General features: G+C 39.2%; 1 protein-coding gene across 3 annotated transcripts in view; it reads right to left on the bottom strand.

The window, feature by feature from the left end:
- Exo84 (exocyst complex component Exo84) overlaps positions 1-12,431 on the bottom strand; it is a 210,753-nt gene that overhangs the window by 133,437 nt on the left and 64,885 nt on the right. For all 3 annotated transcript variants that reach the window (XM_090373093.1, XM_090373094.1, XM_090373095.1), the window contains one exon: positions 2,373-2,452. In XM_090373093.1, coding sequence (XP_090229219.1) covers positions 2,373-2,452 — 80 coding nt within the window. The remainder of the gene's footprint in view (positions 1-2,372; positions 2,453-12,431) is intronic.

Genomic DNA, 12,431 nt, shown 5'->3' with positions numbered 1-12,431 from the left:
AATGGTTTGAGCAGCTCAATGCTGACAGGATACTTCCGCTTACTCAGATAAAGAACTTGAGGGGGCATAGATTCAAACTGAGGATAGACAGTTGTAGAATAGATGTGCGGAAATTTGCCTCTAGCCAGCGGGTAGTTGATTGCTGGAACAGACTTCCATCTGTTGTTGTGGAAGTTGATAGTTTAAATAAATTTAAGGCTGAACTAGACAACCATTTGGAGTGACTGGATGGGTGAAATGGGAAAGTTTTTTTTTTTTTTTTTGGCTGATGTTGTATTAGCTTGCTTTCTTGCATCATATGCCTCAACTAATGATAATGCTAAAATTTCTTCATGAATTCTTTCTTTCAGATCTTCAATATAATGCGAGCAATGAGATTATACTTTGCTTTTGTGTGCCCCCATAAAATAAAAAAAAAAACACATCTGACTGGTCGGGGGACCTTGGAGGCCAAGAAATGTCATTATTTATAGGACATTTCTTGGTTATAAAAAAGCAGTTGTATGACATCCACTGGCACCCTGGGATTATGAGCCATTGCCCATCTTGTTGAAACAAACTGTCCTCGATAACGTTAGGAAATAGTAGCTACTTCAGCAGTCAAAAATCTTGTGGTCACGTTAGTATGGTGGCCCAAGGTCACAGCTGTTACCCTTCCATTATCATTTTTGAATATGGGACGTAATGCTATGAGATGAAACTGCACACCAGTTATCCAGTCACTGTACAGTGGTTGCTGGTGGAATTGGCAAGGGCTTTCTCATAACCAATAATGAAAATTTTGTTTATTCACAAAACCATTTAGATGAAAGTGAACTTTATCAGAAACCCATAGATCGTGAATAAAGTTCTTCATTGTGATCCATTTTAGTTAGCATGCCTTGCCAAAAATTTTATGGGTAATGAGATAACAAGGTTTTAATTCTTGCAGTACATGTACCTTGTAAGGATGGAAATTTAAGTAGTGATGCAATATTCATCACACACTCCAACTGGACAATGAGAGTAGTCTTCACATCTGTGATGTTTTCTGATATATGGGTTCTCCTTATTCCAACCAGAGGCTTCATTCTGAGAGCAGAACCAGTCTCTTCAAAATTATAAACAATTTTTAATTGGCATGAGCAGACAGTGCAGGACCTTGATGCTTATGCTTAAAGTGAACACAAAATAAATGTCAAGTGGCCTCATAACTGTTGCTTTTTTTGTTTTTTATGAAACTCCTTAAACAGCAAAAGCATGCTGTGCATCACTGCACTCTTCCAGTTATGGCATGATGTGGATAAGAAGTGTCAGGCGAGGCGAGGCGAAGCAATCCTCCTCATCACACTGGTACTCAGCAAACTGGTTTTTAAAATAGTCCATTTCCCTGCCCCATGTATAATTCAATAGATTCCATCAGCTCCAGATGTCTTGTTTACTATTAGTTTCAACTGTTTCCTCTTCCATTTTCTTCTCAGTTACCAAAAAATCTCTGGTACACTTCTGGCATCCCTATCACTAAAATATTTTTCTTGTATGAATCTAGATATAAAATATCTGTTCAGTTTTTCAGCAACCTCAGAAGAATCATCAGTTAAACAGAATAAAATAATATTGTTAGCGTTTAAATTTTGAAAATTTTCTGTTCATTTTTAATATCACCTCTTAATATTGTACAAACCATGAAAAAAATTATCACCACAATAAACAGAGTTTAAATATATATATTTTCAAGGTTTAGTTAGCTCAGCAATCACCAGCATGACTGTTTTTATGCACCACCATGTGTGCGTGTACGTGCATGCAAAACTATTCACTTAATCATTCACTCATTCACTTATTAGATATAAAACAATGGACCTTTGAACCACTATACTTGATAGGGAAATATAACATAATCAATAAAAAGATCTAACCTGGCCAAAGACTTTTTATTTTCTTATGAGTAATTCTGTGAGAATGTGCAAATGTTTTGTTTACTTTTTGTTCTCTTTAACATGTAACAGGGATATTAAGCTTCTCTCTCAATCTGTAATGTGACTGCTATAAATTTTTACCCACTTTTGTAATATAAATACATTAACAAGGAGTCACAGGCACCTCCATATAACCCTGAGCAGGCTTTGAGGAATATGATTGCCAGTGGTGATTCTAAATAATTTCAATGATTAAAATATAAATATTGCAATCACTGAACAATAAAAACGAATCAAATAGTATTACCAGAATCAGCATATTTTCATAACCATTATCAGCAGTATCATTAACATCATTATTTTTAACAGTGCTAAAAAAAAAACTGTAAAATGTAAGCAATTTTTATGACATGGCGATTAAGTAATGTGATATAATATTTAACAAAAAATTAAGAATAAACTGATGATTCTTACGTGTATCTTCCTTCATATTAACAACAGCAAGATTATCTAATTCATAGAGGGATTTAAATTTATACTGAACTGGTCCACGCCTAGTAGAATGCATAAAATATAACAAGTTAATGAAAAACAATACAGAAATCCTGAAATGCTATCTAATTCAAACACAGCAGATTTTTTATAGTTAGTTTGCAGAAAAAAGTAACAATAAACAGAGCAAATAATAATTACATATAATTACAAAAGATTAAATATCAAAAACTTCAAAACACCGTAAAAACTTGAATACAATGTAATTTGCAAGAAGTACAAACTGTTTTAGCATTAGCATTAATAGAGGCATATGATGCAAGAAAGCAAGCTTCCATTTCACCCTTCCGTTTGTTCCAAGTACCTGTCCAGCTCAGCCTTAAATTTATTTAGGCTGTCAACTTCCACAACAAAGGATGGAAGTCTGTTCCACCAATGAACCAACCACCCGCTGGCTAAAGGCAAACTTCCGCACATGTATCCTATATCTGTCATATCTCAAATTGAATTTATGCATTCTCAACTGATTATTCTGAGCAAGAGGAAAAATTCCATCAGCATTGAGCATGCTCAAACCATTCAAGGCTTTATACACCTCAATCAGATCACCTCACAGGTGCCTAGTCTCCAGACACTGTAATTTAAAAAATTTAAGCCTTTCTTCGTAAAAGCAACCCTTTGTTCCATTCACTAATCTAGTTACCCTTCTCTCGTTCCAACAGCTCTACATCCTTCTTAAAATGAGGCCTCCAGACCTGTACACAGTACTCAAGGTGTGGACTGACCATTGCCTTATATAAGGGGATAATCAGGTCCTTGAGGTTGTCACAGACATTTTCTCAGATATGCCAGACAAGTTGTACTTGCTACCTGGGAGTCTAAAACACTGATGGAACTGATATTCAGGTGACACTCAAGTCAAGTGGACCCAATTTCGGCGAAGTCCGGACGGTCTGTGACAGCCAAATCCTCTGCTTGCACCTTCACGATGGTGGGACTGTTAGTAATCCTGGGTATAACCTCCATGCACAAGTACATGGAGGATGACCACCCAGGTGTGAACCAACGTAAGCAGGTGTCAAGGTGCGGCACCCACACCACATGGAGGAACGCCGCCCCTCTATGGTACCAGCCAGTACTAGGTGGTAGATGACTCTCATCAACTGGTGAAATACCACCACTTTGCTTATTGGAGGCTTGAAGTGGTGGACCCATGTTTAGTCTCTAGAGCTAAGTTCCGGTCAACTAAGTTCCCTATCTCTTCCATCATGCAGTATGATTAATGACTTTTGAGGTTATGATGAACGTCATGGCGAGATCCAATATTCCTTACATTTCGAGGGTACAGCTCTAAAACGGTGTTCGCAGGCCGGCCGCTAGTTAGTACACCGGACCGAACCTATTGGTAACTCTCTAGGAGGCTTCCGGATCAGCTAGTGTATAAACTTGCTACCTCTACTCTGCCAGATAGTGACTGGAGGGAGTCTGAATAGTCTGTATGCGGGGAGCATTGTCGAGGCCACGTTATATCAAGGATCTGGGTATATTCTTACCACGTGTATGCCATATCCAAAAATTTCATTACTTCATACAGCATGTCCCATCCACTTTTTCTTACTATTGAATACACCAGGAATTGTCAAACTAATAGAGCAAGCTTATCTGCGAAAAGATCTAAACCTCCCAAGGGCTTCCTAATTCATTTCACAAATATATGTGGTCTCAATTCTAATCTCAACGATGTCTATTTCCACTTGCAGTCTGCCAAACCCCATGTACTTTTTTCTGACAGAATCTCAGTTTTCCAGTCACACAGTTGATTCAACTACTGATCATCTAAGATGCCCAAATTATTCGCTGTATGATTCCTTTTGCCTCAAAGGTGGTACTTGTGCATACGTCCGTTCTGATATTCCCTGTCAGAGACTTGGCAATTTGGAATCTCCTCTCTTTGATCTTCTCTGGCTTAAAATCTCTCTACCTCATTGTGTCAAATTCATCTGTTGTCTCTACCATTCTCCCAACTCCACTAATCACTTGGAGCTCTTTGACTTCCTCTCTTTGCAACTTATCTTTCTCCAGTCCAACTTTCCTAACATTGAGGTAATTTTCCTTGGTGATTTTAATGTTCACAACTCCTGCTGGCTTCCGTTTTCCAGTCACACTGACCCAGCAGGTCGGGATGCTGAGGCTTTTGCAATTACTAATGACCTAGCACAGATTGTTCATTTACCAACAAGAATACCAGACAATCCTAATCATATAGCCAATACGCTTGATCTTTTTCTCACAAACAACCCTTCTAAGTACACGGTGGAAGTGAGAGGTCCTTTGGGCACTTCAGATCACAACTTGGTGATTGTCTCTTCTCCAATGGAACCTTTATCTCATGGCTATTCCCAACCTCGTGTTGTTTGGCATTACAAGAATGCAAAATGGGATGACCTGCAAGACTTTATTTTCTTCTTTTCCTTGGTTGGATTACTGTTTCAAAACTTCTGATGTCAACGTTTGCTCAGATCGTGTCAGTAAAATCATTCTTGCAGGAATGGAATCCTTTATCCCACACTACACTTTAAAATCTCATCCTTTATCTAAACCTTGGTTTTCCAATAAATGTGCTAAGGCTGTTCAAGAGAAAAATGTTGCATATCATAATTGGCTTGTTTCTAATTCTTCAGTTTCATTTTCTGCCTACACCAAAGCTCGCAACAATTGTAAAGCAGTTATTAATCAGTCCAAACTAGCGTGTGAACAGGCTAAGAGTAGAAAACTTGCTTCTTGCGTTAATGGTAGCCGAGCATTCTGGTCTCTTGCCAAAGCTATTAGCCACAACTTTTGCCCATCTCTGCTCCCACCTCTGTCCAAACCAGATGGTTCTGTTGTCACTTCAGCCAAGGATAAAGCTGACCTGCTAGCATTCCATTTTTCTTCCAGCTCATGTATTAATGATCTTCATAAAATACCTCCCATCATTCCCAACACGTTCCGTTCAATGCCTCCTGTGGTCTTCCATCAAAAGGATATCAGAAGGATTTTGATTAATCTTGATTCTAAGAAAGCTCCAGGTCCTGATGGTTTTTCTCCACTTGTTCTGAAAACCTGTGCTCCTGAACTTACTCCTATTCTTTGCCACCTTTTTTCACTTTCTTATTCCAAAGGTGTTTTTCCTTCTGCTTGCAAATTTGCCCATATCCAGCCAGTTCCTAAAAAGGGTGACAAATCCCTCCCATCCAATTATCGTCCCATTGCAATTACTTCTATTCTTTCTAAATTAATGGAGAAATCAATTAACCAGCAACTCTTAAACTACCTAGAAACCTTCCGTCTGATCAACGATCACCAGTATGGATTCCATCAGTGTCGATCCACTGGTGATATTCTGGCTTATGTTACCCATTTATGGGCTAATTCAATGGAAAGGTTCGGTGAAACACAAGTAGTTGCTCTTGACGTCTCAAAGGCTTTTGATCTTGTCTACAGAATTTCAAAGGTCTTCTAAACAAGCTTCCATCTTATGGTTTGCCAACTGTTTTTAGTAATTGGTTACCCAGTTTTCTCTCTGATCGCTCACTGAGGGTGATGGCAGATGGCTCCCTGTCTTCTAACTTCTCCACTAATGCCAGTGTCCCCCAAGGTTCAGTTCTTTCCCCCACTCTTTTCCTCTTGTATATTAATGACCTTCTTCCATTGAATGGAAATCCTATCCATAGTTTTGGCGATGATAGCACTTTGCATTCCACTTTCCATTTTGAGAAACCTTGTCCTGCTCAATCAGCTTCAACTTCTCGAAAATCTGCTACCAACTCCTTAAATGCCGATCTTCAGGTAATTCTCCAGTGGGGCAAAGACAACTTAGTTGATTTCAACCCTTCTAAAACTCAGTCTTGTACTATATCTCGCAAAAAGGATTCTTCTGCTCCTATGCTTATCTTTAGTGACACTCAGATTTCTAGGCAAAATGATATATCTCTTTTGGGGATTACCCTGACTTCTAATCTCTCTTGGTACAAGCACATTACAAATATTGCTTTCTCTGCATCTAAAAAACTTGGTTTCCCCCTCGCTCTCGGGGTCACTTTTCTTCCAAACAGCTGCTCACTCTGTATAAATCGCAAATCCGCCCTGCCATGGAATATTGTTTCCAAATCTGGGGTGGTGCCCCCAAAACCTCTCTCAGGCTTCTTGATTCCATTCAGAAGAGGGAAGTTAGGTTAATTAATGATTCATCTCTAACAGAGTCTCTCCACTCGCTTTCTCATAGACGTACAGTTTCTGCTGCATGCCTCTTCTACATATACTTCCATGGGCACTGTTCTTCTGAATTGGCTTTATAATTCCCGCTCTCTCTTTCAAAACAGTCCGAACACGTGCCGCCACCAGCCAACATCCATTTACTGTCCAACTTCAAACCCACAGAACCAATTTTTCATCTTCCTCATTCAACTGCCATTTTCTGGAACAAACTTCCTTCATACGTATTTCCTGAAAATTACAATCTACAGAATTTCAAGTCCAATGTCAACAAATATCTTCTTTCGTCTTCTCAACTTCCAACCCAAGCACGGTACTAAGTACTATAAGTTCTAATACCTCTTGTATTTGGGGTCACATAAAAAAAAAAAAAAATCACCTCCTTATCCCTGCTTGAAAAATTCCTGTATATCATTGACAACATACTATGAGCTACCCTTGCATACCATCTGCACTGCTCAGAAAACTTCATATCTGCCTGCACAATTACCCCCAGGACCTTTTCGTTCTCTACCACTGTCAGTGTAGTACCACAGAGTTGATACGTCACTCTGGGGTTGCTGCTTCTCATATGTAGTACTTTACATTTGTCAATGTTAAACTTAATTTTCCACATCTCAGCCCATCTGCTCAACTTTTCTGGATCCTGTTAAAGCAGCGTACTGTCATTAGTGTCCTTAACAACCCTGCCAACCTTCGTATCGTCTGCAAACGTGGACATTAAGCTTGATATACCATCACCAATATCATTTATAAATACAGAAAACAACAATGGATCCAATACTGAACCCTGAGGGGCTCCACTAATAACATTAGTCCACGATGAACAGTGTCCATTGATTACCACTCTCTTTCTTCTCCCACTCAACCATCCCTTTATCCATAGCAGCAATTTGCCTCCAATGCCACACTGCTCCAATTTGTGCAGCAGTCTTCCAAGTGCAACAGTATCAAAAGCCTTTCTAAGATCCAAATATATAATATCAAAGTTATTCCCTGCATCCAGTTCCTTTGTGACCATATCATAGTATCCAATCAAACTGGTCAGGCAAGACTTTCCCTTAACAAAACCATGCTGTGTCTGAGCTATAACTGAAGTCCTATCTAGATGATCCTGCAGTGCTTCTTTAACCAGTGCCTCCATTAATTTTCCTGGAACAGAAGTTAAACTAACAGGTCTATAATTACTTGTGTTGCCCTTTGATCCTCCTTTGTGAATTGGGGTCACATTTGCACATCTCCAGTCCATGGGTACCTCCCCTGAGTCCAAAGAAGCTCTCATAATTATGGATAAGTGTTTCCTTACTTCCTTTGCTGCCTCCTTTAATATAACTGGTTAGATCCCATCCACCCCGGTTGCCTTTTTATGTTTATCCTCAACAATTTCTCCTCCACTTTACTCTCAGTTATTATAAGATTCTCTAGCTTACTGCCAGAGTTGAATACACCTCTGGCATTCCCCTTGCTGAATAACTCCTCGTGAGTGAATGTAGATGCAAAATACTCATTTAGTTTCTTAGTCACCTGAGCAGGATCATCAACAGTTGAACCATCAATATCCAGTGGACCAATCTAATTCATCCCTTTCCTTTTAGAGTTTACATAGGTAAAGAACTCTTTGTTGTTTTTCTTTGCATCCTTTGCCAAGGATTTCTCATAATCTGCCTTTGCCTGCCTAATCTCCTTTGTGACTTGGTTACAGACCAGCTTATATCTATCATAGGCTTCCATGTCACCCATTAATTTATATGTATCCCATGCATTTTTCTTCTCTGCCACATGTCTCATTAGTTCATCTGACATCCATTTAGGCCTAAACCTTGAACAGTATTTCTCAGTTGATGTGAAAAGCCTAGTAGCTTCAAAGATAAATTCTTTGTATGCTTCCCATTTTGAATTTGCTGTTGGTAACATCAGTTGGTCCCACTGTACAGAATTTAAATACTGTCTCAGACCACCATAGTCGCCTTTATGAAAGCAAAAACCCTTCCCTTTACCCCTGATGGTAGTTACCTCTTTGAGTAAATCCCACTTCAGCACACTGAGATCATTGCCATATACTGGTTCCTTTATCTGCAGATTCTTAATGCATGAAGAATCGCTACTGATAATCAGATCGAGAGTATTACTCCCTCTAGTTGCCTCCCGAACATGCTGATGTAGAAAACAATCATCCAATAAATCCACAAAAGCCTTGCTAGGGTGTGAGCGAGCAACCCACAAATTCCAGTCAATATCTGGGAAATTAAAATCCCCCATTATAAGACTCTTTGATTTACTGACCCACTCTATTTCTCTGAACAGTTCCTTATTATACTCATCAGAGTCATTAGGCCTATAACACACTACTCTCAATTTTGATCTCCCAATGCTATGTCCCACCAAACTGACTCGACACTGCACTGTCCAGTGATGTCGACTGGCTTCACTTCCTTGGATTTTATGTGTTTCTTAGCTAATAGCATAACCCCTCCTCCCTTCCCTTCCTATCCTGTCTGTACACATTGTACTCCCCAAATTCTAGTTCTGCATTCCTTATATCTGTGTGACACCACGTCTCTGATATCCCAACAATATCTGCCTTTGATGTTCTGAGCAATACCTCAAATTCATTTACCAAACTCCTAGCATTGGGGTACATGCAAGTATACATGCACCTGTTCCTATTCTTAGCTACCCTAACACAACCCATGTGTTTACTTGTACCACAATGACTCACAGCAGTCTCTGAAATACCCTGCATCTTATTTTCCAGGCTGTTGCTCATTCCAATAGAAGCAGTGCAAGAATCACTTTCACCTCTGCCAGTGGCTACTGTTAATCTATTAGTCCTTGTATCACCCCCCCCCAAGCTACCAGTTTTCTGACCCACCTAACACTGCCTCAATAGCATCAGTAAATATTATTGCACCTTTCTATTTAAGTATATCCCATCCCTGTAGAAGCAGTCTCTCCTGTTAACAAGACCAGGCTCTTAAGCCTTGTACATTCTTTCCAGGGCTGAATTGAACTCATTATATACTCCCTCCTATCGTGTCTGGGCAGAATTGCAGAGACTTTCAAATTCAACCCTAATTCACGGCTTTTTTTCAACAGTGACCTGTACATGTTAAGTAATTCTGCCAGTCTCCTACTCTAATATCATTAGTGCCAACTGTTCATGTACTTCTTGTGGATCCAGTCCACAGCCACTGCAAAAGGCCTGACAATGGGATACAGTGAGTTTCCAGAACATTACCAAATTATTTAAGTGCTGGCAATGAGTTGCTAACAATTTAACTGTGAAATTTAAATAAAAACAACTTAACACATTCGCTGCTGGCTATGAACTTAACACACCAAATTTCAAAATCATGGGATTAAATTGATCTAGACTGAGGACATCAGAAACATTTTTGGGCTTTCTTCACACTGACTGAATTAATTAGCCTCTGGCAAAGGTTGTTGAACAAAAATATCTGCTTTTGTTTCTGACAAATCGGAAGAAAATGACTACATCGTTTTTCATCCAAGTGAATTTAAAACCCCTTTCACACATCAATCAACTCACATGAATGTGATCATCTATCACATGATGTTCTAGTGTGGCTTTATTAATTCTTTATCATAAGATGAACAGTCACTGGTCTTCTAATTAAGTACATTGTTATGCTTACAATAATATAAATTAAGGTGATTAATTTGCATAAAGCATGAGACTATGCGTAAAATTCACTAGTGAACGGGTTAGTGCCTTTGGCCATGTTTTGTTCGTAAACTGCCAAAGTAGATGACTGGCATCATTTTAATTGTATCTCATATTGTGAATACGTTTACAAGTTGCCGTGGTATTGCACTACTTCAAATAAGTAATGCTTCACTAATGGAGAAGAATAAACTAAGGTGATTATTTTGGATTATGCATGAGACTTTAACTGGATTGTCACGATTGCAACACCAGGGTACCTACACTCCCACTGAGGAGAGCATTAGCATTAGTAGAGGCATATGATGCAAGAAAGCAAGCTTATGCAGCATCAGCCAAAAAAAAACCGCTCCCATTTCACCCCTCCATTCGTTCCATCCTCTCCCACCAAGGAGGGGCTAACAAGACTCTCCTTGGTGGGAGAGGTTTTGAAATGGTGGGTGGTGGTATCCACTGAGAAAAAACAACATTAGTCCTCTCCACTGGTGAAGCATTACTTACTCGAGGTAGTGCAATATCACAGCAGCTTGTTGTGAAGGTATTCACAATATGAGATACAATTAAAATGATGCCAATTATTTACTTGGGCAGTTCACTATGAACAAAACATGGTGCAAAGGCACTAACCTGTTCACTAGTAAATCTTACACAGTTTCATGCTTTATGCAAAATAATCACCTTAGTTTCTACAATCAGGCATCTCTCGTATTGTGGAGTTATACGTTATAACTGGATTGTCACGATTGCAACATTAGGGTACCTACCCACCCACCAAGGAGAGGCCAACAAGCCTCGAAACGGTGCCGTCTAGGTGGTGATATCCACAGAGAATAAGTAACATTAGTCTTCTCCATTGGTGAAGCGTTACTTATTCGAGGTAATGCAACACCACAGTAACGTGTTCTGAAAGTATTCACAATATGAGATACAATTAAAACGATGCCAATTATCTACTTTGGCAGTTCACTACGAACAAAACAGGGTTCAAAGGCACTAATCTGTCCACTAATTTGTTTACAATGTAAAAAATGGTTTACAGTGCTGACATCACCAAAGAATTAAGATAAATAAATGTAAAATATGAGGTGGTCTGAAAATAATGCCTCTTATTTTGAAACTCTTGGCAGAATAGAGATAAAACAAAAGAAAAAATATACTTGTAGATAAAGATGTCTGCATTTGATGTATTGTTTTTCTATATACACCTGACCTAACTTAATACATTTCATCCAGCATTAGTTAGTAGAGGCATATGATGCAAGAAAGCAAGCTTATACAGAATCAGTCAAAAAAAACAACCCATTTCACACATCCATTTGCTCTAAAAGTTTATCCAGTTCTTGCCTGAATTAATTTAGGCTATCAACTTCCACAATGACAGATAGAAGTTTGTTCCAGCAATCAACTACCCACTGGCTAAAGGCAAATTTCTGCACATATCTTCTACAACTGTCTTTCTTCAATTTGAACTTATAACCCCCTCAGGTTTGTAATCTGAGCAAGAGGAAGAATCCCATCAGCAATGAGCCTGCTCAACCCATTCAAGGCCATTATACACCTCAACCCATTATACACCTCAGTCAGATCACTTTATAGGTGCCTAGTCACCAGACACTGCAATTTACAGAAATTAAGCCTTCTTAGTAAGAGATCCCTTCATTACCCTCACCAATCTTGTTGCCCTTCTCCATACTTGTTCTAACAACTCAATATCCTTCTTAAAATGAAGCCTCCAGACATGTATGCAGTATTCAAGGTGTGGCCTGACTACAGCCTTATACAAAGCGATAACCATCTCCTTATTCCTACTAGCAAAATTCCTGTATATCATTGACAAGACCCCATGACCTGCTCTAGCAGCCTGTCTGCAGTGTGCAGAAAATTTCATATCTGACTGCACAGTCTTTTTCATTCTCTACCACCCTGAATGTAGTGCCACACAGTTGGTACTTTTCCCTGGGGTTACTTCTACCCGTATGCAGTACTTTGCATTTGTCAATGTTAAGCTTCAGTTACCATTTTTCAGCCCATCTGCCAAACTTTTTTACCCCCAGGTCTTTTTTATTCTCTACCACCCTGAATGTAGTACCACACAGTTGGTA

Source organism: Mastigoproctus giganteus, chromosome 5 (assembly GCF_048544385.1).
Source record: "Mastigoproctus giganteus isolate SK-2022 chromosome 5, ASM4854438v1, whole genome shotgun sequence".
NCBI lineage: Eukaryota > Metazoa > Arthropoda > Arachnida > Uropygi > Thelyphonidae > Mastigoproctus > Mastigoproctus giganteus.
Note: the sequence above shows the minus strand (reverse complement) of the source record. Positions and strands in the feature narration are given on the sequence as shown.